Below are 27,852 nucleotides of genomic sequence, written 5' to 3'. Positions count from 1 at the left end.
TCTTATACACAATTAAACCAATTAAGTATTATTAACAGATACACTGTATTTTGTTTAGTGTTTATTTGTAATAAAATTACTTTTTAAAAGTATTTTTCCATGGCAAATCGAGCCCACAGGAAACCTTGTCTTCTACGGTAAGTAAAACAATTCCACATTTCACCTTTCTCGTTTCATGGCTGAAAAACAACAGGTGCTACAGGGTTTGAGAACAGAAGAAAGAGTGAAGTAACTTTCTCTTTATATATTTTTTGATGATAGCATATGTACAAACGTGAGCAAACTGTTAGCTTTCTATTACATTCGCTCTTCTACTTGTTTGCAGCTCACAGATTAGCTTCGGGCCAAGTCCATAATTTTACCATTACGACAGTGTTTCATTTTAACCTTGCCATGTAATACCTCATTTAAAATGCATAAAAAGCTTTTGGGGGGAGAAATCTATTTAAATAATCGACTTATCTGAAGGAGAGCAAGGAGTGAGTCTCATCTCTTGTCTTCAGTTGGGTAGTTTTCGTGCAACTTGTGTTAAGATTTACCAAAAAAAAAAAATAGTCCAGTAACCATTGTCGAAATGTTACAGGGCTGCATTATGACGAATGTTACAATGCAATAAATATTAATTTCAAAGGGACATGGTTATGTTATACTACATAAATACATGGCATACAGTGCTTGTAACAGTGTGTTCAGCTAGAATCCCACACTGCAGCTATGTAACATAACTACATACAATAAAAGTATAAAGTACACTGCTCTGTTGTGTCGTACAAGCGATTGAGAGAGAGAAAAACATTTAAATTTAAAGCTGATTGCTTGTGTCGTGTGCATTACTTATTTAAGTGTAATCCCGTATTTTTACTTGACTTATGCAATGTACAAGACAGAAACATCAATAACAATTTGTTAATACAACAACACTACTGTCAGGGAAATTACTCTCTTTTAATGCTGTAGTAGTTTTTAAAAAGGCTGTTGGGTTTTTTACGCATTTTAACTCCAATGCTTCTTTACAGTGCTCTGTCTTCACTTCAATATACTGTCATTAACCAACATCTGCAATAACCTTGGAATGATGAAGAGGTTTGTTAATATTGTAAAGAATGTGTACCAAACATAAAGAAACATGTTCATTGTGAAATGTGTTTACATGTTTTTGCTGAATAAAATGATGAATTAAATTAGTTATTTCTAAGTGCATGCTTGTTTACATTCACCTATTTAAAGTGCCACTCTCCCTGAGGGCTTCAACTGCCCAGTAACCATGTCCCTTCCGTGGTAGGACTGGTCAAATCACTGCATTTAATACAATAGCATTTATTTACACTAAAGGAGGTTTATGCATGGCAAAAATGATGTCGATTTTAGAACCATTTAGCCTCACAGGTTGGGGAACAAATGCTGTGTTTATAACTGACCATCCCGTCATGTTTTCATAAACAAAAAAGGGGGTTCAATCTTACAGAGGATACCTGTATAAAACTGGTCTGTGCTTAATGGTGATTTTTCTGCTAAATGCTAAGCAAGAAAGGGCAAGTACCGTGCACAACATAATAGAGGGCCTGTCACATGCTGTATATAACTCAAGTGGCACCGCATCCATGATTTCACAGTAGCTTATTAGCCAAATAACCGCCCAGGTAAAAATTAAGAAAATAAGGGCCTGGTCGTTATTTCGAGCAAATACGGTAAAATCAATACATTTTGAATGTTTTCATAACCGGCATTACATATGTAGGCAGCTGAACCCCCAAGATTGTACTGTACATGTACATTTCTATTTATTTATTTTTTTTGTGCTTGAAATGTTTTAGTACTTCAAGAAACAAATGAATGAGCGTTAGGATAAAGCTGATAAAGCTGCAGTGCCTTCAATTGATACAATCTAAGATTAGATTGAGTCTGGGCTGCAGATTCCCAACTTGACGGTGGAGCTGAATATTAAAATCCTGAGGCATTCACTGAGCAGTGTGGAAATCTCTCTTCTTTTTTTCTGAAGAAAACCAAAATAACCTTTTTTCCCCCTCAGTAACAGACACCATTGGGAAATTGCTTTACTTTATGGTTGGCAACATGAAAGGGTAATGTCTTCAGTTTTGATGTAAAGCACCACAATGATGGGACTGAGATAGAAGCGAGTGGATAGAAAAGCAGAGCCTTGCTCTCCAAGGGGTCTCTTCAAGCATTAGACGATGCTGCTGAGCTCCTTCGAGGAACTGTGGAGCATTTGCTTCAGTTCCTTACAATTAGGCTCTACGTGTTTTTAATAAACAGCAATTATCATTGTCTGTTTCTCATTAGACTACAAGACAATCTTCCCTCAGCATACACTTTCAGTGGATTTTACTTTTAAAGTGAATGAAAGTCAATGCTATGCAATCATGCACATATATACGCATGAACTATAGGCTCTCTTGTAAAAACTCAAAGTCAATTTAATGTCAGCAAAGTCAGCAAAATTCAGTTCTTGCTGTGCTTAAATTATAGTACAGCAAATTACTACCACATGCTAGATTACAATCCATGCATTTATATTGAGACCTTTATTGGTACACTGACATCTGCTGCATTTTGTAAATGTGTTTCAACCAATCTGCTACAATCGGGGCAGCAGTGTGGAGTAGTGGTTAGGGCTCTGGACTCTTGACCGGAGGGTTGTGGGTTCAATCCCCAGTGGGGGACACTGCTGTTGTACCCTTGAGCAAGGTACTTTACCTAGATTGCTCCAGTAAAAACCCAACTGTATAAATGGGTAATTGTATGTAAAAATAATGTGATATGTGAAATAATGTATAATGTGATATCTTGTAACAATTGTAAGTCGCCCTGGATAAGGGCGTCTGCTAAGAAATAAATAATAATAATAATACTGAAATACCATTCCAACCACTTCCATAGTTTTATAAATAGACTTCACACGCTTGGAATTAAATTGTCCATGAACTACTGCAGATATTCAAATAAATGACAGCAAAATGTTTGGTATTGTATTCAAGTTAAAGGCAACTAGTAGACTTTAGTAAGTGTAGCAGTTTGTACAGAACTCACCAGCTACTGTTACTTTAGCTGTCCTGCTCACGATGGCGCCCACACCCTCCAGTGAGGCCTGACACAGGTACAGCCCTTCATCCGGCCGGTGGTGCCGGGAATGCACCACGTTTTGTATTATGAGAGACCCGTTAGGTAGCTGCTGTCTCCTCTCCTCCACCGCTGAGTTTAGGAACACCCCATCCTTCTTCCAGGAGATGACAGGAGTGCCTTGGTCCGACTCTGCAGAGCAGTCCAGCTGCACGTTGCCCCCTCTCACTGTCACAATATCAGCAGGCTCCTGCAAAAACTGCAGCGAGATAAAGTTCTTCACCTGTGAACCTGAAATGAGAAAGAGAAGAATCATCAGGTATTCTGTTTAAGTAGTTGTGCCTTAAAGTTTATGACCAATATCAGATTCATTACTTGGGTCCTTTCTGTCCTGGTACAAATTTCAACACTGATTTTAAAATGGCCTGAGCTGCAAATTCTGTAATACTATGCAAGTGCAATATTCATTTAAAACAAACCAAAAATCAAAAGGATACCCAGAATTATTATTATTTTAGTATTATTTTAGAAAGAGATATGAAGTGTAAAAAAAACGTTTAGATCTTTTCAGGTTGGAGACCATTCTTAAATTCAGAGGCAGTGTATTCAACAAGGAGGGGAATGACATAAAAACATATTGTTATTTCATTTCATACATTTAAAATCCCTTTAACTTTACTGTGTTACAGTGCATTAACAGTACGGTTTTACCCCTAATAATCCAGAGAAGAGCTTGTTGAAGATTTTGACACTTGACCCTGCACTGTGACTAGTGGATTACCAGTACCCTATGCCCTTTCAGGTCCCTTAGCAACAAATACAAATGGCTTAATCCACCATGGGGTTCTGCTCTATGTCAGTACATATTAGGTATTTCTACATCTGTGTGTGGGTTAATTCACATTTTAAATTATATTTCTGTTTGGTATTTTTATTAGCAATGTCATTCAGCGTGTTTTGTTTCTGTAAGGTTGACACTGCAGTGTGCATAGACATAATATAAATACTTATATTACAGTACCCACCCAAATCCACACTGTAACAAAACAATGCAACACGTTTCAGGATGGGTGCTCCGCAGTTAATTATTATGTATGCGCTCCACCCTAATAAAAGTTTGCCTTGCATAGTGCAGTTTACCAAGTTTTCACCAAGCTTTTAGCTATGCATTTACCATAGTTATTCTTTTTTTACTAGGCTTCATCATCATGTTATACAATTTGCCATTTTCTCATTTTTTTTATATTTCAATATTTTGTTTGGTGTCTGCACGCCCATTTCCGTGAGATACGTCCCACTCCGTGCCTGGTGTTCCAAAATAACATAGCATTCATTACAGGTACATTTTAAAATGTGTCTTTCTTTCATTTTTGTCTGGTGCAATGGGTGTTCATAAAACATCCAGGCTTCGTTTCAAAGTACCATTTGTCAAAATGTCAATCTGGAACGTAATGTCGAAGGATTTACAGTAACACAATCTGATACAGTATCAGTCTACAGGTGTGAGGCAATTAGCTGAAGAAGAGGAATACCATTAATCAGAATCTGAATTCTTCCACTAAACCGTTCAGAAAAAAAAGGTAGAAAGAAAAAATATAAAAGTAGAGAGAGTACTGAAATACTGCCATTATGAAAGCAATGCCTACCCTGTTTTCCTCATGCAAACGTATCAGGCAAATTAAAAACAAGGATTAACTTTTGCTATTTAGTCCTTCAGGATATAGGTACATTGTATTGCAGGAATAGCTGCTTTGTATTCTGAAATCGATTCAATGCTTCACATGCTATTTTAGTAGTTTTCTATACCTACTGCTCTGCTACAGTATGGTACTGGACATTTTGAAATAAGAAAATGCAACCCTGGACAATCCCTTTTTGTTCACATCCAACAGCGGATTTAAAGTAGCACAACAGCTTGCTAAAGACCATTATGGGAAACACGATAGGTATTTGAAGCTATTTACTCTCAGGGCCCAATTCAGTTATGTGTTTCGTGTAGAGAAAAAATCAAAGTTAACTTACAGTATAACTTAGTCAACCTTACTGATACCACAAGAGTAGCTTTGCAGGCAGTTAGCTGACAACCCTGCCTGCCAGGTGTCTGAAGTGCAATACAGTTATGTCACCGTATTGTAACCTTAAGCATAATAATAACAATATATATATATTTTTTTTAGTTGCCAATATACAATAAAATATCAAAGCCCACTAAAGGAAGCTAATAAACGAAAACAAGTGTAGAAAAGTGTGCATATGGTTTTTAACTACAAACAATTTCAAAAGAAAACAGTCACACAAAACAATAAACCATTTGTGTAGGCTACATAAAATCATACACCATTATATATGATAAATTGCATTACTTTTTTTAGCTGGTATGCAAGCAATCTACAAATAAAATCTACATGTATATCTAGCTAATAATCCCCTTATTACTGACCTTAAAATTACACAATACATGTAGGAAAAAATACTATATCAAAGTGCTATTTAAAATAAAGTCAGTGCTTGATTGGGCAGTGCTTGTATTTCTTGTCAAACTGGTTGCAGTCTTGCAGAGCTCTGCACATGACTCTAGTCTGCACAGAACGCAGTCTTCTCTGAGGAAAACACAGTTTCTTCAGAGGACACTTTTTAATACACCAGGAATGTATGTTAGCAGTAAAAAAAAAAACTCATAAACTAAGCTTGCAGTAAGAATTTTGGGGTGCCTGGATGCTAGGGCATTATATAATTATTTTAATGTTGAAATGGCCAAAAAGAAACTAAACAATACATCTCGAGAAAAGTTTAAATGTGCACAGACAAAGGCAAGCGACCTTCGATGAAAGACCCATTTGCTTGGAGTGTAAATTAATGCATTAAAAGTGAAACTGCGATGGGTGATTGTCACAAAGACGGCCGAAGTGGGTGGCGTCAGACCAGATCCAGGAAATAAAACGACAGAGACTTGGGTTTTTGGTGAAGCTGAGCGCGTGATCGCGCTCAGCATTTAATAATTAACAGACAGAAAATAAAAAGGTTGTAAACATACAAAAATACAGGGCACGGCACTGGTAGCCAAAATAAAGAGACAAACAAAAACAGACTAAAACAGTAAACAGACAGACAAACGTTTCTTACTTTCTTTCTTACTTTCTTTCTCCTCTCTCTCTCGTTCTCCACTCACGAACACCCAACCCCGAGTGAATGAAAATGTGTCTATATATACTGTTGTGCTGGGATTCAATTACTAATTAATTATTCACTTGAATCCCAGCACGTGAATTTATTACATGCAACCCCGTGCTCACATATTACATTTAACCAGCACGTGAAGTGATTTGTGCCCTCCTCGTGCCTAAATACAAATCTACATTTTTAAATACACGTGAAACACAGACCTGTTTATATCCCGTGTACCAATCTCTATACACCAACATTAACACACACAACATACAACACTTAACACACAAATGCACACAGGGGCGGGGCACATTGCCACAGTGATCCTATAACAACACATCATTAATAGAAATGGGATATGCACACTACAACAGAGTCAAACACAAGGATATCAGTAGTCCCAGCATGCCAAGGCCATCCAGTTCTCTTCATCTGGAGAGAAGTGATGTGTAACTGAAAAATTTCCTTTCCTTGGGCTATAGGATGACTTGAAACGTGATAAGCTGACATGAAATCCAGTCTTTGCCTACAAACTTTAATACCCCAGACAGCTTGTCAGAAAACTATTTTAGATGTGTGGAAATGAAGTGTTTGGGGAATGGCAATGAGCAAGTCAGCTGACATTCAGAACCTCTGAATCCGCTGATTGCATGATTTGACTACCGGTAGGCAGACAGCAACCATAGTGGCTGTTCATTCTTTCAAACAGCATGCTTCACAGTGTCAGTATAAACAGAGTGACAGCAAAGGGTGAAAAAAAGGCCTTGGCCCATGCTGGAAACTGGTTGTATTTCAGAGCTGCAGCAAATTACCAGACATTTCATTTTTTTCTGAAACTAGCATACCTTTTCCATTAAATGTTTGGCTTTGTTTCAAGTCACTCTAGTATAACCTATGATATAAGGATTTCACTATGGCTCTTTCTTGTAGGTTATATTCCTACACCATTTGGCTTGCATTTACTTGTCTACATTTTCTCTCAGGTCTTACACATGCTGCAAATATGCTACGCATTGTGACACAGGGGCGCTGTGCACCTGCAGGTGCAATGATAAATCCTGCTAGTTTTGTTAACCTTATGAGATGTGTATGTGCAGTGCACTGCACTCTTTTCACATTGCTTTGAAACACCAATGACAATAGACTAATCAGCGCTGACTGTCAAAATGTTTTTACAAGTAAATATTTCTAAATTGCAGTATTTAAGCGGATCAGAACAGTATACGCTAATTTTCGATTAGTTTGCTCTTAACTTTTTATGGTAAGCATGTTGTACACGTTGTAGCAAGGACTGTGCTTAAATATATTTTTTTACATAAATACATAAACAGGCGTTGATTAGTTTTATTAACATGTTTAACAAAATAGCAACCGAATTCATGGCTTCCATCATATACAGGGGTTACAGTTTTCTTCGATGGCTTTCAGCACTATAATTGTTCCAGCATCACTGCTTACAGTAGAGCTCAAGGTAAAACTTTTTTTTTTTTTTTAAAGTCACTGAAGCTAGCTCTGACATTTTATAAAGATGCCTGCCTTAATAAAATAACTTCAGCTGTGTTTTCACATTTCCTACACAAAAAAATCAAACTCCTTGCTCTCTACCTATATTAGGTTTTTGGAATACTATTTAACCCTTTCAGATTCTCTGCCACCATCAACTTCCAGCTGCATGCAGACCAATAAGCAGTTGTCATCCCTAACGGTATCACAGTGATGCTTGATATTCCTGGTTGAAGACTGATATATAAACTTTAACTAGTCAGGGACCCACAATCATGTGCCTGCTAAATTGATAAATCTTGACTTCTACCCATTACAGTATGACCACATTTCACAGTGATTTCAAGCTGTTTTTATTGTGACCCAACTTATCCTGATACTTAGAAAACTCTCTCCTTGAGAAAGAGGATCACCTGTCTAAATAGGCATTTCTCTTTGTTCATTTGGAATGCTGTTATACTCTAATTAGAGAATCCAGCCTTTAATTAACACTTGAAAGCAGTTAATTACATTTTTAGCAGGAAGCTGAACTTTGTATCATCAGTGAAAGACTAACTCTAGCACACAGTCTGTATTGAGCACATTATTCAATTTAAGAAACAAAACTGAATTACACACTGTAATTGTACTATTAAACAATACAATTACAGATAAAATATGTGGTATCATGTATAGCAAAGCACAAGATATTCCTACCTATACAAAAATAAATGGTGTTAACGACAGGGTGTTTCCCACAGAGAGGAATCTGAAATACCCATAGGAGGTAGGGGTGGGGTACAGCTGGGAAGCGTAAGCTTACACTGCCCTGCTCTAAAAAAGTACATCAGATTCCAAACAAGCAAGGAGTTCTACTGTACCAACCACTCGACATGCAGATTGTTATACACTGCATGTTCTAAAAGTTGCTTTCTACTTTTTCTCCAGCAGTCCTTAGAATTTCAAAAAGATCCAACAGTGCCTGTTCCTTTGAGCTCATCTCCTGCCTGTAGGCTTTTCACTGAACACCTGATGCAATAATGGCGTGAAAAAGAAGCTGTAACAAAGAGCATTATTCAGAGTTGCCTCCATGCTGCTTTTCTATTTGCTCTTGGGGACAACAATTGGGTGTATGAACTGATTGATTCTTTTTTCTACCCTCATGTCACCCGACCTACATCACTGGACTCTTGTATCTAGCATCCAAGCGAGTAATGTCTAAAGCTTTTCAAAGGATAAACCCCACCAAGGTACCCCCCCCCCCCCCCCCCTTACAACACAATCACTGCCCCCCGTCTGTGATTAAAAGAAATCTAAGCTTCTCTCTCCATTGGACTATTTTCCATAGCATACGCTCCCATTGTGAGGATTTAAGTGTTTATCCTGCTTTTCCATAGATAATACAAAGGTAATAATCACAAAATGCTGTTCAAAGCTGACAAACATGTTGAAAAATGCACCCGTCCCCATGCCTGCTGTCTCAGTAGTAATGCGGAGGGCAGGATACTTTGGTTCAAGAATGAGATGCCAGCTTCCAACATCACTAAGCATCAAAGAGTTGATTCCCTTTTTGGAGCTGATTAGGAAGCCTTGTAATTAGGCATATATTACATTGTAGCTATGCTGGAAACCGATTGCCACAAATTGGTTAATGAAGACTAAGCTAATGCATACAATTGTTTATTGGTATACACATCTGCAAATTCACATGCCTGTATTAAATTATAACACACGCTAAAGCCTGCTGATTTTTATACGTTCACACATACAGAATGTCCCAACTGTATTCCTCTGCCTTGATCAGATCAGTAATACTTAAGCAATAATGAAATATATATATATATATATATATATATACACAGTACTGTGCAAAAGTTTTAGGCAGGTGTGAAAAAATGCTGTAAAGTAAGAATGCTTTCAAAAATAGACATGTTAATAGATTATATTTATCAATTAACTAAATGCAAAGTGAGTGAACAGAAGAAAAATCTAAATCAAATCCATATTTGGTGTGACCACCCTTTGCCTTCAAAACAGCCAAACTCAGCTAACAAGGTGAGGTTGCTGAAGACAGTTTACTGTCAAAAGTCATACACCATGGCAAGACTGAGCACAGCAACAAGACACAAGGTAGTTATACTGCATCAGCAAGGTCTCTCCCAGGCAGAAATTTCAAGGCAGACAGGGGTTTCCAGATGTGCTGTCCAAGCTCTTTTGAAGAAGCACAAAGAAATGGGCAACGTTGAGGACCGTAGACGCAGTGGTCGGCCAAGAAAACTTACTGCAGCAGATGAAAGACACATCATGCTTACTTCCCTTCGCAATCGGAAGATGTCCAGCAGTGCCATCAGCTCAGAATTGGCAGAAAACAGTGGGACCCTGGTACACCCATCTACTGTCCGGAGAAGTCTGGTCAGAAGTGGTCTTCATGGAAGACTTGCGGCCAAAAAGCCATACCTCCGACGTGGAAACAAGGCCAAGTGACTCAACTATGCACGAAAACACAGGAACTGGGGTGCAGAAAAATGGCAGCAGGTGCTCTGGACTGATGAGTCAAAATTTGAAATATTTGGCTGTAGCAGAAGGCAGTTCGCCGAAGGGCTGGAGAGCGGTACACGAATGAGTGTCTGCAGGCAACAGTGAAGCATGGTGGAGGTTCCTTGCAAGTTTGGGGCTGCATTTCTGCAAATGGAGTTGGGGATTTGGTCAGAATTAATGGTCTCCTCAATGCTGAGAAGTACAGGCAGATACTTATCCATCATGCAATACCATCAGGGAGGCATCTGATTGGCCCCAAATTTATTCTGCAGCATGACAACGACCCCAGACATACAGCGAAAGTCATTAAGAACTATCTTCAGCGTAAAGAAGAACAAGGAGTCCTGGAAGTGATGGTATGGCCCCCACAGAGCCCTGATCTCAACATCATCGAGTCTGTCTGGGATTACATGAAGAGAGAGAAGCAACTGAGGCTGCCTAAATCCACAGAAGAACTGTGGTTAGTCCTCCAAGATGTTTGGGCCAACCTACCTGCCGAGTTCCTTCAAAAACTGTGTGCAAGTGTACCTAGAAGAATTGATGCTGTTTTGAAGGCAAAGGGTGGTCACACCAAATATTGATTTGTTGTAGATTTTTCTTCTGTTCACTCACTTTGCATTTTGTTAATTGATAAATATAAACTATTAACATGTCTATTTTTGAAAGCATTCTTACTTTACAGCATTTTTTCACACCTGCCTAAAACTTTTGCACAGTACTGTATATATATATATGTGTGTGTGTGTATATATATATATACACACACACACACAGATATATATATATATATATATATATATATATATATATATATATATATATATATATATATATATATACACACACATATGTTAGAATGTTGTCAATGCAATTTATGTGTGATTAATCTGTATTATTTTATACTGACTGTAGTTCCTTCTGTGATTAGATAACAAGGGCTGTCTTAAAGGTTTTTTTTTAACTCAATGTACAGCAAGTTATCTCCTTTTCTGTAGAACATTTTCAAGCTCTCTACTCCCCTAATTGAATTTTGAGGTGGTAGTGTTTGTCAGGGTCATGCTGACCTGGAACTCAGTTGCTCTTCTTCATGATGGTTTGGGTGGTTGTCCCCTGGGGGCAGAAGGAGACAGTCTGGGGTATCCCACACCTGTTAAACCAGCACACGCGACACCGGAAAAGCCAATGACAGCCAATGACTATGACTCGACCAACAGCTGCTCCAGTTCTGCCTTTCCCAGCAGGAGTCCTAATAAGTCACAGCAACCAATACAGCCCTGCCAAATCAGCCCCCTTATTGTGAGATAGTACAAAGCTGGCAGAGTTATCACCGTACTGTAACAGTGTTGCAGGGTAAAGCAGGGTTTTTCACATATAGAGTTATCTGCTTTTTAAACTAAGCTAGTTAGGAATGTAGATGACCAAAAAGACTGATTTCCAAGTGTAAAACCGCCATTTTTGGCAAAAAGCAAAAACTTTTTTTTTTAAATGTTAAACAAGGGTGCCACTGAAAAACATTGTACATTTTTTGTGAGCTTAATATACTTGTATTTGGATATACTCTTGACTTGCCTGCCAGGAACAAAGGCAATCACACGCCAAACAAAAATACAATTGACAAGGGCATTTCATAACCCCCATAAAGTACAATATAACCAAAGGAAATGCATCATTCTGCTTGTGGTAATATGCTGCCAGCAGCAGCTGCAGCAAAATCATTCCGGCACAATTACAGCATACTAATTAGGGCTGTAGTATAATATGAAAAAATTCCAAATGCATTATTTCGTTACTACAAATCAAAGTCTCCTGCAGCTTCTGCACATCTTTAACATTCCACAACTTCAAAACAAAGTGTTTTATTAGAATATGAAGAGGTAAGAGCTCTCCTCTGGAAATACTACACCCTCCAGTTTCATTCCTGTGTCAAGGAAACTCTTTGCCATTTGATTTCAATTTAAATGAGACACAAAACCACCCAACCATAGCATCCCTGTCATCCTTACATTAAACCTTCACCCATTTTTTAAGGCACAGACCAAGCAACTGTATTTTCAACAATGCCCACTTGCTATGCATGCACCAGTAGAAGCACGTTTTAATGGGGATGCAGTTCTTCCATTACTATACCATCAGGAAATAGCTCAGGAACAGCTTTTCCTTTGTTGATACAGTACTGTAGTACAGTTGAGCTATTGTAAAAGCTAGGGCACTGGTAGTTCTTTATAGGAAAAATAAAAATGTACTACCTTTTTCTTTAAGAGTCACTTTTTGAACAAAACAGCATCCAGCAGTGTACAAAATGACTAGATACTTTAAGCAAAACCCACACCTTGGTTTTAAGTAAAACATTTAAACGTAACTTTAACATTGTAAGGGTGGTAAGATTTTTAAATATTGTGGGATGGATCTTTTTAAAATAACGAAAAATAAAGCATCCAAACTCAAGCTGTATTAAACCTAAAAGCAACTGTAGTCTAGACTGTCACCCTGTCACAACTGTCCTATTCTCCCCAGTGTTTTATATAAAAGTGGAGTCACTGTCTAGCAGTGCCCCATGACACTTAAAAAGAAGCCCTTCTCATCATTTGGAATTTGGATGCTAGCTCAGTGGTCCTTTGGTCTTAATTAAAAAAATTACGGGTCGCTTCTATGTAGAAGGGACCATAAGACAGACAGAAATTGTAGAACTGTTCAGCACCACCACAGACGTTCAACATCAACAGTCTTTGAAAGTATATTTAAACCCTGAACAATTGAAAACATATTTTATGATTAGAGCCAGACCTAATAAATAGATCACTCCCAAAACATGATATTTTCACTTTGGTGCATTCCATAAGCGTTCCTCTGCGTTGACTCTAATTATTGCTATGGCAGCACCTTCACAATTTCGACAGCACCTTCACAATCTCACTGACAGTGCATTGTATTTCCCTTTCAGGCATTCAGTATAACACAGCCAGCATTAGTATGCTACTACCCTTTTTTCTCCTGGAGCAGCACAGTCTGTTGATGGGTGATGGTTGCTGCAGGGTTTCAAACTAAAAAGTAAATATGTTGCAAAAAGCATACTTTATTCATACGGTCACGTCAAATAACAATAAATTAAGTATTTGTAAACAGCTGTGTGTTTTGCTGGAGGTTTTTCTCATATAACAAACACGATGTACAACAAAGGTTTTTTGTGTTTGTGTGTGTGATCGCTGATACCTTTAGGGTTAACTGAAGTAGCCATATATAATACGCTGGCTTTGGAAAAACAGCTCTTCTTCGGATGAGAAGCAGAGAAGCAAATTGAAAAACCTTTGCTATACTCTGCTTATACTTTTCACATTATCCCACTTCTATAGAAACCGAGTGCATCTACATGGTTCCTTAGTGGTACAGTAATCGGCAGCAAAGCTTTGGATCATGTTGTATATTTCACATTTCTTCACCAGGACAACATGGTCAGTATATGGGATTGTGACCATGGTGAAATTGCTCCAGAATTGTGTATAGTAGGTCCAGCTTCAACATCAGTGCAAATATTTATTTGGCTTTACAATCTGAATATGTTTTTTTTCTACACAAACCACTGCAATTAACCTGATTTACAGCATAAGGTAGAGGTAGCACAGGACAGCATCAACATTTTTGCAGTTTCTAGATACTATAAGAATGTCAACAGTTTCAACAGATTGTAAATATAAATATATATAGATGCCACTGATTAATGTGTGTATTGCACTGATTGAATACTGTGTTCTGGGTAAAAAGGCTTGCACTTAAATAGGTTTGACATAAAAGCTTTACCAAATAAATAAATAAATAAATAACCTGCTCATTGATTCTTGAAAATTGGCTCCAAATAGGGAACAATATATCTTTTTAGGTCTGGCCTAATTCTAATTGCCTAAGGATTACTTTGCTCAAACCTGTAGAGTGTTTTCCACATCAATGAGTGCAAATGATCTGACTCCTGCCATTTCGGACATGACAACCTGCCAATAGTCTGGCAAGACTGTACTTAAAACTATAATATCTTTCAATCTGCTGAACAGTCAGATAGAGCTAAATGACTTTTCCTATATGTATGGATGTGTCTCTCCACTATAAACTAATTTAGTCTCCACAAACAGAACACATAAAAAATAATCAATTTAGTCCAGATGCAAAATCTCAAAAACATCAGCACAAACGACAGACAGATTTTATTTCCAGACTTCAAATAAAAAATGTAAGAACACAAAGATTTCCTGTAGAGGCCAACGCATCAGCAGCTACAGTATACTCTTATCAAGCTTTTACCAACAAAGAAGAACCACGCTTTGGGGTATCAAGTACAGTTAACACAAATAGTTTTTTCAGATGTAAAGCTTTTTGTTACCTGCATTTGGTTGACACAAAATAAGTTATTCACATATCAACACTCCTGCAGGAGGGTGAGAGGTAAACTGAACACTGTAAACAATGTTTTATAACTTCAATGGGATGGGCCAATGGTGACGCTACTGTATAAGCGTTATATATTATAAATCGTGAGATGGTACAGTATGTTGGGTCATTCTGAAGGGTTAAATTATGCTAGGAGGCAAGGGTCTTTAAAACCCTACTGTACCGTTCAGTGCTTCTAGTGTTTAAGAACATATCTTGCTAATAAAAGGGGTAAAGTTCGTTTTTAGTACTGTACAACTGAAAATGTGCCTTTTTGGTGGTTCAGCACAAACCCACAAGACACAGAATTTGAGAATGTGATATTTTTATTGATGATTATAGTATGATACAGATGAATAATCTGGCTTCAAACCCACTTGGTTTGAGGGCCCACCAGCTGGCCGGCTGAACGAGGTGAAAGACCCCCACAGTGATTTAATTAAGGGGAAATTGAAAAAACAAATGGAGGTGGCAATTGGGGGAGGTGGAGGGATGTGAATCAATTGCACATAAGGAGGGATAAGTGTTTGGTTTATTTATAATCTCCTAACTGGTTAGTAGATGATGTCCTGTAATGAGTGTGGGAGAAGTCCTTCCTACCAAACTAAAACGATAAACTTCAATGCCTCTGACACAGCACAAGAAGCAGCTCATGTGCACTGCAGATGACCCAAGAATGAATGTGGCCATCTACAATGCAAAGCAGGAGCAAATACAGTGAACGGCTTCTGGGGGTTCTTTGATGCTGCTGTTATTTTAAAAAGTGGAAACTCCTTCTGTTGAGCAGTGGCAGGGAATGTCAAGTGTTAATCAGTTAACAATAATGTTTAAAATTGTTCTAGAGTTTCCTTATTATTCAGAACATCACACAGATTTGTTTCTGCATCTTAAAATGTATATATACAGGCCAGTCAAGAGAAATGTGGGGTCCCGGTACATCATGTTGGCTGGGAGGCACCCACTGGGCAGCTGCCCCAGTGCAGTCCATACTGCAGTAAAAACGCGTAGGAATTATTTTTAAAGGGTTATGTTTTGTTTACAACATATGTTAAAGTAAATAAATTTGTCTCTTAATAAGTGCAACACTATAAATGCTGTATTATTTTTACTAATATGATTTGGAGGTTCCAAAGACACAGTATCACAGTTACTTTTTTTGTGTAATAAGTGTAATAATATTCGACATAACAAAATATTGTATGCATATTTAACGGAAGTCATTATATATTTGTCTTTTTGTTTTAGGTTTTTTTTATAAATGAGTCAAGCATGAAATGTGGACCTGTTTGACACATCCAGCTGTGTTTAGTTATTACTTAATTAAGTGTCATAATTTATAGATTCACTGTTTATCGTTTTGATTAATGTGTGATTGTTTATCTCTAATTATGCTCTACAAGATTTTAAAAACTAACAGTACTTTCAGAATTGTTTGGTGCCTTGGGCCCCCGCTCGCTGTGCTGCTTCTGATACACTGACTGAGACGGGCCTGTCAAACTTAATGCACATAACTTATTCCCACCCCTATATCTCTGAAGCCACCCACGATAGGTTAATAATTCAAAGCGGTATGTCTACCTAACACATAGCATTAACCAATCATTGATTTTTTGAGAAATTGACAGGTGGTTATGGCCTTGAAATACCGCCTCAAAATTTTTTGTTTAGTTTTTTTGTTTCACGTTCTGACAATCGGATCTGTAGCAAGCTTGCAATTATGTGTATACCCTCGACTACACCACTGTGTATATATATATATATATACAGACGTGCTCAGATTTGTTGGTACCCTTACAGCTCATTGAAATAATGCTTTATTCCTCCTGAAAAGTGATGAAATTAAAAGCTATTTTATCATGTATACTTGCATGCCTTTGGTATGTCATAGAATAAAGCAAAGAAACTGTGAAAAGAGATGAATTATTGCTTATTCTACAAAGATATTCTAAAATGGCCTGGACACATTTGTTGGTACCCCTTAGAAAAGATAATAAATAATTGGATTATAGTGATATTTCAAACTAATTAGTTTCTTTAATTGGTATCACTCATGTCTCCAATCTTGTAATCAGTCATTCAGCCTATTTAAATGGAGAAAAGTAGTCACTGTGCTGTTTGGTATCATTGTGTGCACCACACTGAACATGGACCAGAGAAAGCAAAGGAGAGAGTTGTCTGAGGAGATCAGAAAGAAAATAATAGACAAGCATGGTAAAGGTAAAGGCTACAAGACCATCTCCAAGCAGCTTGATGTTCCTGTGACAACAGTTGCAAATATTATTAAGAAGTTTAAGGTCCATGGAACTGTAACCAACCTCCCTGGGCACGGCCGCAAGAGGAAAATCGATCCCAGATTGAACAGAAGGATAGTGCGAATGGTAGAAAAAGAACCAAGGATAACTGCCAAAGAGATACAAGCTGAACTCCGAGGTGAAGGTACGTCAGTTTCTGATTGCACCATCCGTCGCTTTTTGAGCGAAAGTGGGCCCCATGGAAGAAGACCCAGGAGGACTCCACTTTTGAAAGAAAAACATAAAAAAGCCAGACTGGAATTTGCTAAAATGCATATTGACAAGCAACAATCCTTCTGGGAGAATGTCCTTTGGACAGATGAGTCAAAACTGGAGCTTTTTGGCAAGTCACATCAGCTCTATGTTCACAGACGAAAAAATGAAGCTTTCAAAGAAAAGAACACCATACCTACAGTGAAACATGGAGGAGGCTCGGTTATGTTTTGGGGCTGCTTTGCTGCGCCTGGCACAGGGTGCCTTGAATCTGTGCAGGGCACAATGAAATCTCAAGACTATCAAGGCATTCTGGAGTGAAACGTACTGCCCAGTGTCAGAAAGCTCTGTCTCAGTCGCAGGTCATGGGTCCTCCAACAGGATAATGACCCAAAACACACAGCTAAAAGCACCCAAGAATGGATAAGAACAAAACATTGGACTATTCTGAAGTGGCCTTCTATGAGTCCTGATCTGAATCCTATCGAACATCTATGGAAAGAGCTGAAACTTGCAGTCTGGAGAAGGCACCCATCCAACCTGAGACAGCTGGAGCAGTTTGCTCAGGAAGAGTGGGTCAAACTACCTGTTAACAGGTGCAGAAGTCTCATTGAGAGCTACAGAAAACGTTTGATTGCAGTGATTGCCTCTAAAGGTTGTGCAACAAAATATTAGGTTAAGGGTCCCATCATTTTTGTCCATGCCATTTTCATTTGTTTTATTATTTACAATATAATGTTGAATAGAAAATCAAAAGCAAAGTCTGATTTCTATTAAATATGGAATAAACAATGGTGGATGCCAATTACTTTTGTCAGTTTCAAGTTATTTCAGAGAAAATTGTGCATTCTTCGTTTTTTGTGGAGGGGTACCAACAAATTTGAGCACGTCTGTATATATATACCCTTGACTACACCACTGTATATATATATATATATATATACCCTCAACTACACCACTGTGTGTGTGTATATATATATATATATATATATATATATATATATATATATATATATATATATATTAGCATAATGAAATAGTTATTATATAGTGGCTGGATCAGGCAGGCATGGTACTCAATAATCCATCTCAATAATTCACAACAGGAAGGTAACGAAATTAGCATGCACCCCTATCAAAGAGGTATAATAGACACAAGCATGTGAGCTGTATTTGTCGTTGGCATGATTTATGCCCATCATCTGGTAACAAACAGCAGAAAATTACAAAGGGACCAATAAATATCAATGATGTCAATGACAAAAAGGAACAATAGTTTTAGGATTCATCTGTTTCAAGGGAGGGGGTGAGTTTGTGGCTGGTTTGCAGAGACAAGGGTTTGTAATTGGGGAATTGCACAGGGTTTTGATTAAGATTGCCCATTTTCAAATTTGTCAAAATGCTTTTACTGTTGCGAATGATGCTGCTGCTTAATTAGAGGCTTATACAATGGCTGCTTGCTTGGTTTCAGACAGTCCCAATGGCCAGTTACCATTTTAAGCAAAACCAAATAAGAAGATGCTCTTGTAACATGCATATGTTAGTTGCGCTCCCTAACTCATCTCTGGTGAAGAGAAACCTATTGAATTAATCACTTGCACCTTTTAATCGAGAAACACATTGACGAATTGTGTTCACTCCTCCTTCTTTTCTAACTCCACCCTGGGGGACAATGCTTATTTTCACAGCACAGAGATGCACATTATCATGAAGGAGATATTTATAGCCTAATTGCATCTAAAGTACCGGTACCTTTATTAAAGGAAGAGAGTCTTTGACTAAATGATATTTAAAAGAAAATAATACATTTAGAAATGAATCCAAAGAAAAGGTATTCATCCTGTATTTCTAATTAAATATCTCTAGCATTAAATTAACAGGTGCCTGATGAATTCATTATTTTTGGACACAAAACGGCTTAGTTGCTAGGAAAGGAAAACAAGTCATATGTGTAACAATGAATATACCATTTAAAATAAATGTTAACATATCCATGGATTATTATGAATTTGTGTTTCAACTTATCGGGAGGCTGTGTGGTCCAGTGGTTAAAGAAACGGGCTTTTAATGAGGAGGTCCCCGGTTCAAATCCCAGCTCAGCCCTGAGCAAGTCACTTAACCTTCTTGTGCTCCGTCTTTCAGATATGACGTTGTTGTAATTGATTCTGCAGCTGATGCATAGTTCACACACCCTATAAAACGCTTTATGACGGTGGTCCACTATGAAAGGCGCTATATAAAAATAAAGATTATTATTATACATATAAATGATAAACATTGTAATTTCAATTTGTTTGGATAAATCACTGACAGACTATTTGCTTGCAATATTAAATATCAGTTGTTGGTTAATTGCCATTAAATACCTTGAGTACCTGGAGTTAAAAATGATGTTGCCATAATAATCATCAAACCACATTTTGTACGACTAACTGGCTTGACTGCCACTTTAATCCTGCCACAGGAAGGTCAAAGATTAAAACCAGGTCTGTCAGAAGTGCATTACTATTTGTATAAAATGTAATTAAATCAGCATTTTATCAGAATGTACTAGACAAAGAGAAGCAGATGTGATATATTTTATTGGACTAACTAAAAAATACTTAATCACAAGCTTTCAAGACATGAAAGCTTGTGATTAATTATTGCTTAGTCAGTCCAATAAATGGTATGTCCTTCTCTTTGTCTATCATCTCTAGACGGATACGTCTACCACGTCAGAATATACTGAAATTCAATTCAAAAGTTAGTTTAGAGTCTTTGATAAAAGAGAAGTACAGTACAGACCCCCATGAAACTGCCAGGTAGAGCATTCTTTAAAGTAATCAAAAGGCATGTTTTATATTGATAAGCTTTTACTCATATGAATTATGCAGTTTCTGGTAATTATATAGTTTCTGGTGCTGCCATCTCTGTTATCTGAGTTTGAAGACATAAAACTATAATATATGTTGCACACTGTATGAATATGTGCTATTTATGAAGATATTTAGGGCCAAATGAATGATGACTGACAGCTGGAAATGATGTGAATGGAAAGGTTAACTTTGATATATGCACTTTTTATTTTCTGTGTCCTATTATTTTGCCCCCTATTTTCTCCCCAATTTGGAATGTCAACTTTTTTTTTTTCCCCTCTCACCGCAGCAATTCCCCACACAGCTCAGGAGACCTGAAGGTTCTGTGGGCATCTTCTTTTATACCCAGGAACTCGAGAGCAGATGTCAGCAAGCTACCGACCTCTGGAGGACAAACGCCAGCCCTGCAGGTGTCCGCTTTTGAGTTCACTGGGCACGTCGCCAGGGTTCGCTGTAGCGCGATGAGGAGAAACGGTTTTGCCTCCCTGACTCACAAGAGCACCAGAGCCAACACAGCGCTCCCTTCAGAATCCCCAGGGAAGACCAGTGACTTCACACAACTAGGACGCAAACCTGTGCTGTATGACGCACCCTGCACAACATGTGGCTGTGCTTTTACCAGGTGAGCCACTCTGGGACATCTGATATGTGTGTATCAGTTGTCATGTGCATCAAAGGTGTTTCTTTGCCCTAAGATGTAGCATGGTAAATAATCTCTATTCATATTCAAATAGGGTTTCATGCAATCCTGCCATTTAAACTCATTTCAAAATAGGACAGCATTTCAAAGCAGTTACATGGTTTTTAAAAGGTCAAGTCTTGCCAACCTATTCTACTTAATGTTAAAAATACATTTGCAAACTCCTTGATGTAGGTTGAATAAAGAACATGAAACAGCATGACAACTGAATGTTTGCCTAAATACTGTGCTAAAATTTTGGCTGCATGCAAACTATAAACTTGGTTGTGACAGTCATAATCTGTTCACTCCACATGAAAATATGTGCCTAGTATATGCTGATCACAGTGGGATTGCTAGCATACAGACCTGTAGGGTCAAAACCAGAGGTGGTTTTCAAACTGTGTACATTTCTACATATTTACTTATATACATTTGCTATATATGGCCCTATTCCGAAAACATGTTTACTCATAAGTTATTTAAGGTCAGTATTTTTATTAATTTACAATGCCAGCCCCTGTGTGGCATGGGATAAAAGTGGCAAATAAGGGTTCTTTTAATTACAAAGCCTTTACAAATTTGTATATACCAAAAAACATTCAAATTCAGAATATGAGGGGAGAAATACAGTATGTGAATTAATTTAAGGATTTTGCTATCCAAATTTGGGATGTGCTACTACATGTTAATCTATTTAGTTGAAGATACGTATGTAAAGTGTAAAAGCTTTTTAAGCTTGAAATCGCTCACTGAATAAAATCCCTGATGACGAATTCCAATTAATAAGCCAACTAAGGCACAGCACCAATATATTGGAAATTCCATAAACATTAATTGAATATGATGCATTTTTTTTAAAGGCTAAGTGAATAACTACCAGAGTAAAATTAGAAAAACAGGAACTATAATTACTTGATTTAACATTTTTTTTCCAAGAGGAACAGAAGCTAAAAAATTACTCACATGACTAGCTGTTTAAATTAACCCCCCACAATTGCAAATGCAGTACCTCAGATCTTTACAACCAGGAATCCTTTTAAACTCATTTGAAATGGGAATGCACTGGCATTGATTACAATAGGCAAGCCTAGCCATGTGCATGAAGTTTCACGGTTGGGTGCAGATTGCTTTTGTGCTCCTGCCTTACCACGGGGTCGCCTTCTGGCTAAACGTCCACTGATAAAACAGGTACAAGAAAAAAAATCTTCCTAGGAGGAATTGATGGGGAACCTATTACTCTTATGCATATACACACATGCACACAAAAATGCTGTCTTGCACTATCTGGGCTTGAGCTAATGTATTGTGCACTTCAGCTAATGCAGTGAGAGCGGCCATCAGTTGCTGAGGTATGGCATAGTAATAACCCACGTGACCACACAATGGGTTTCTAGGGAATAGGACAGGCATCCAACTGATTTGTGAACACCTTTGAAGCTAGTCAGCATTCTATCTCAGTTAAGACAAAAACATGCATATGTGGAGCTTTACTCAAAGAGGGGATTTTTAAATGTATGTACTGTGGCAGACACAAAAGCCTAGGACTGAATGTGCTCCTTGGTAGTAGAAGTTAATGCCACATTCAGCTTAACAACCAGAATTACAAATACACATAGGTTCCACAACATACTGTACATCTAAGCAAGACTAAAATAAAAGGGGAAATGTTCTAATGTTGTACAACACTTCTGACGAGACGGGTTTATAGAGTCATCAACTTAAATCAAAGCTGCTGCCTTTGAAAGAATACATTGGAATGTGCCGGAAGTAGTTCCATGTTGCACTGAAGGCAAGAGCCAGAAATCATCCGTAGTACCACCAATCCAATACAACACACTGTAAAGGGTTGTAACAGTTAAGCATGGATTTTTAATCATTTCTACTGTGACATGTTACAAAGCTCCATTGGAATTCAAAAGGAAATAATATTTATTAATATGTTATTACAGTGGAATTCTATCTTATTGTAAAGTTGCACGTGTTGCTGCTGGTAAGAAGAAAGACACATCTTTAGCGCCTGATGTACACACTGCAAGCAGTGTTGTTTATTGCTTTTTTTTTGTTTTTGTTTTTAGTTTTGGGCTTGACTTAATATAATTTTACAAATCTTGTTAGAAGCTTAACCTTGTACTTCTATTCTGCTATACAGCTCTGGCCAAAGGTTTTGCATCGCCTAGAATTTTAGGATTGAGATATAACTTAAAAAAAAAAAAAAAAACTTTTTGAACATAATTTTGATATTTTATTTAACATCATGTAATCAAAGAGACTACAAAATTATATCGCAAAAGTCTACCGGAAGCCATAATAGTAGTACCTTATTACATGTAATTCGGCTTTATGAAGCAAATTTAGTTAATTCTATAAGGTGATACAAAACATTTGGCCTCAGCTGTAGGTTTAATTTGGTGTTAAAACAGTGCTTTGGCAGGAAGCAAACAGGTGAACTCAAAGCAGAATCAGTGTATTGTTGTTGTTCAGCCAATAGCAAGAGCTTCTGTTTGTTCTTGGTGTACTGAATAGATCGGCATAGAACATTAAACCATGTTAAAAATGATTACCAGTACCCAACAACCAAACTACCCAACTAAAATACATTAACGGCTAAATAAATAATAGGCAATGGAGAAGCAATTATTTTCACAATTATTCACTGGCTTGAAGTAATCAAACTTAAGTCTCATTGTGGTGATTACAATCAATAATCAGTCAATCATTCTGACTCTTGCCCTGTGGGATTCAGATCTGAGCTGACCTTTTCTATCAGACAAGGGCATTTAAATACACATCCTTCATGTTTGAAATTCAAGGAAAGTAAGCATGCAAAACAATTATAAAACTGTGCAAGCCGTTTTAGAACAATTTTACCTTACGTTGTTGCCACAATGTAACAATAGGACTCCATTGTTACATCAGGCAACAAAATGAAAAGTAAAATGTTCTGTGTGAAGACTTTTCACCTGTGATGTGTATGTACCGTGTCATGCTCGGAACTACAAATGTCTTTACATCATACCCTCAACTCAGATACCAATTAAGAAATTGTTATAAAAGCTAATAAAGTGCAAGGCACTTGAGCTAAAAGGAACTGCATTATTATTCAAATCCCTTACCACTTTGTGACATAAGTGCCTGAGTTTCCATTGTTCAGACTATAAAGAAGTTCTCCTACCAAATGTGCCAATTTGTACCATTTATTTTCCCAGGAGAAGAATAAGAGCACAGTGTCAGGCAGAGCAAACAAACAAAACAAAGACACAGAAATGACACAATGTTGGAACTGGGCTGTTTTTTTTCTTAAAGGTGTTCAATTGGATTTCTTATGGTTCTTTCCAGTTTATTTCCTTTATTTTCATTACTCTTTTTTGCAGACCTGCACTCTGCTCTATAACAAAGAAACATGAGGCAGGAGCAAAACTACCTAAGCCAAGCAACAAACTTCCTATGACAACAGAACTGTTCCCTGCCGTAAAGGTATCTTGTATGATGGTGCTGATGGCCATTCTAAGATTTGTTTCTGTTTAACCGTTATAGTTTCTTTTGGTTTATTTGTTTAATTTTGATTATTTAGCATAATATTTCTGGATTATAGCACAGTCCTATTTCTACACACTCAAAGAGGAAATCAGTTGCTAAGCTGAGATTTAAGCTACACTGCATGCATTGTTGGAGGGTAAGAGTGGGGAACATGGTTATGAGAGATTTTAATAGATTTTGTCAATATTGTCCTCAAATTTCATAGTTCATACATCCTTCAAACTGAGACCAACTATAGATGCTTCTATTCCCACTACTGCGGGAAATAACACCATAGAAAAAATGAGGGTTCCTCGTTTTATATTTGCTGTTTCCCTGTACAGTAATTTTAGTCTAAAAATACCAAAAAGAATGAACCAAAACAGCTTGGAAACAGAACGTTTTTCTCCCTTCAATCTCTTTACTCGTAATACTGGGCCAGTTGACCAGGGACTGCCAGTTCAGAGAGCTTCTAAATCACTAAAAGACAAGTAAGTAAAGGAACAGGCTCTGGCGACAGGTACTTCTGTTGGTTATTGACCAGCCCCCTCTACAGCTCAGATTTATTGTGGCAATGTATTTGGCATTAAGGACAAGATACTGATTAATTATTTACTTGGTATTGACGTGCAATATGTAATTACATATGTTCAATAGTGCTTAATCTATATTGCTGCTTCTGTCCAAAATAGATCAATTACAATATATTTGCCTAATAGAAAAACTGCCCTATAATCCAAAACAAAGTTCTTTTCTTTTTAAATCTTTAGGAATAATAAAGATTGAGTATACATACATTAAATAACTATAGTTCTTCACAGGGTAGTCAAAGAAGTAATTTCAGTAATATGCTGTCCAGATGGATGCATTGCGAGAAAACAAGCTACTGTATCTAATAAGATTGTGCCAGTGTTGATAAAACTCACATCACAAAGCTGAATGTTGTAAACTGACACCAAACATTTTTAAATGATTGTGGGACACTGTATCTTCAAATAAAGTCGCAAACCATTTTATGTTAGATGTTATTTAGTAGTGGGCATACACAACATGCAGGTTTTCCTGCTCAATCAGAGACCCTTCTTCAGTATGTTGCCTTATCAAACACACCAGGGCAACTGTAGGAATTTAGGTATTTAATATAAACTGCTGTGCTGTTAAACTGAAGAAACAGAGCACTGGTATACTAAAGTTGCAGGATACTAAACTTGCCATTTATGCAGTTAAATGCACACTGCTGCCATTTAGGGCAGCAGTGTGGAGCAGTGGTTAGGGCTCTGGACTTTTGACCGGAGGGTCGTGGGTTCAATCCCAGGTGGGGGACACTGCTGCTGTATCCTTGAGCAAGGTACTTTACCTAGATTGCTCCAGTAAAAACCCAACTGTATAAATGGGTAATTGTATGTAAAAAAATAATGTAATTGTATATAAAAATAATGTGATATCTTGAAACAATTGTAAGTCGCCTCAGATAAGGGCATCTGCTAAGAAATTAATAATAGTTCAAATGTAAAGGCTTTGTGTAACATTTGATAAATTTAGAAACAGGTTTTTCAGTGTTCTATTTAGTAAACGTCTAATAAAATAGGCCTCCCTAAAGTACCATATATAAAATCAAATATATTTAGGTTAAATGTATTATCTTTTTTGGTATTGTACTAAGCATTTGTCTTTGCCAGACTATGCCTGCAAGCTTCCTTCTCTCAAACTTACAATATAACAACAAATTCACTATAAAAAGTTAATACAGTAATTAGACCTCAACTTCAACTAGTACTAGGACACATTCCAAAAAAAACAATTGTCTCTTTTTTGGAACGCTTGTTATCATAATTATAGTAATTACATTTTAGAACAGTAATGGCACAGACGAGACAAAAGTTACCTAAGGTCATGATATTTGCATAAAGGAGAGTGAATGATTAGATGTAACACCTCTGATGCTAATGGTAGTTTGGCAGTGGCAGTCTGGAAAGCCACCTGTCTTAATTTGGAGTCCAAGAACTCAGCATGATTCAAATATAACACACTAGTGGCTCTTCAAAACAAATCTCATGCTTGAATTAAATTTGAAAATGACTAATTAAAATGAACAAATAGCTTAGAATGTGCATTTCAGTTGGTTTAAATCAGAAACTGTGACATGAAAACCTAGACAACTACTAGATACCTCTTTGCAGAAAAATAACACAATCTAAATTGCCTCATAATTTGGGGCAAACGACAAGAAATAGACAAACAAGAACCAGAAGTTGAACCCCCCCTTCTAATACTAGTAAATGTATTAATAAAAATACCTGCACAAAAGGCTCTGCTTTCAATAATTATTTCTCGGTCATTCACACTTCATATCCATACACACATAATGTATTTATCCAAGAAGATAGAAATGCTAATGATAAACAAAAGTACATTTCGCGATTAAAAAACTCAGTCTTCTCAGTGTAAGTGGCTTTTCCTAGACATCAACTAGTGACTCCACGAGTGGCCTAAAAAACATATACAACTGCGTTAAACACGGAGACAGCAAGACTAGCCAAGTATCCATCCCACAGCTGTAATTAGTATCTCAGAACTATGCCATACAAATAACTTAAAACGCACCCAGGTCACACCCTGAGGCTAGAACTAATGTGCCAGGGTTGCGCCGCATTTGACGGCAACAAAACTCCGGCAATGACCCAGCCCTCCCAGGCTTAAATTGATTTTTCAATTAAAAATTGGCTTGAGTAGAAAAAGGGTAATAAATGTCCTGGAGAAAGAGGGCTGCTTCAAATGCTGTGAGTGGCAGGAACAGCTGAGCTGTGCAATAAATGTTGAGTTGCGAGTCAAAGCAGCCTGGATTGAATATAAAACACGAGTGCTAACTCATGCAAAACCGGCAGCTCTTGGTCAAAGGGCCATGTACATTTACAACACCGGGAATTGCCATCTCTCATTGCTGACACCAGTTGTGGCTGTTCACGCCTCATTTGCTATCGTCTTTTGACTGCAGTTTTAATTTTAAGACAAATTGGTACAAATAACCTAGATGCACTGCTATGTGGATGCAATATACTGTACATTACCCATATAAATGCTGTTTAATTTATTGCCTAATTAATGGAGCTGATTTCACCTGCTTTTGTGGTATACAGTGGAAGCAGATGGAATCATCACTGTAGTTATGGGAGGTCACGATATCACATGATCTTTCAAGAGCAGGAAGAAAAAAACTAAAACAACACAGGCCAGCAGCCAGTCTGAAATTGAATAGAAATTAAACAAATCTCAGTATAAGAAATCAGAACTCTGAACCATTCAAATGATCACACAAAGGTAAGGGTGTAAAATAAATGTAATTTAAGTTATACCATTTAAAACAGACATTGGATTGAATGGAATGATACACGTATTAATGCAACCTGTATTCAGATGATGCATTGATGCAGTGCTTAAAACATCACTTCTACACATCACTTCTAAGCATGAAGCATGAAGCAGGAAGCATGAAGCATAAAGTGATAATAAATCACATATCAGATCCTTGAGGGAGTGTAAAACTCATCACTACAACCTAAAAAACAAATGCGTTGGAGTTCTATGAATTTACCAAGAAATACCCTTGAAGATA

The 27,852-nt window shown here is 37.4% G+C and overlaps 1 protein-coding gene across 3 annotated transcripts in view; it reads right to left on the bottom strand.

The window, feature by feature from the left end:
* LOC117408791 (netrin receptor DCC-like) overlaps window positions 1-27,852 on the bottom strand; it is a 278,589-nt gene that overhangs the window by 169,058 nt on the left and 81,679 nt on the right. For all 3 annotated transcript variants that reach the window (XM_058995095.1, XM_058995102.1, XM_058995112.1), the window contains exon 2: window positions 3,049-3,369. In XM_058995095.1, coding sequence (XP_058851078.1) covers window positions 3,049-3,369 — 321 coding nt within the window. The remainder of the gene's footprint in view (window positions 1-3,048; window positions 3,370-27,852) is intronic.

This window comes from Acipenser ruthenus, chromosome 2, assembly GCF_902713425.1.
Source record: "Acipenser ruthenus chromosome 2, fAciRut3.2 maternal haplotype, whole genome shotgun sequence".
In the NCBI taxonomy this organism is placed as follows: domain Eukaryota; kingdom Metazoa; phylum Chordata; class Actinopteri; order Acipenseriformes; family Acipenseridae; genus Acipenser; species Acipenser ruthenus.
This window is presented reverse-complemented; position numbering and strand designations above follow the sequence as displayed.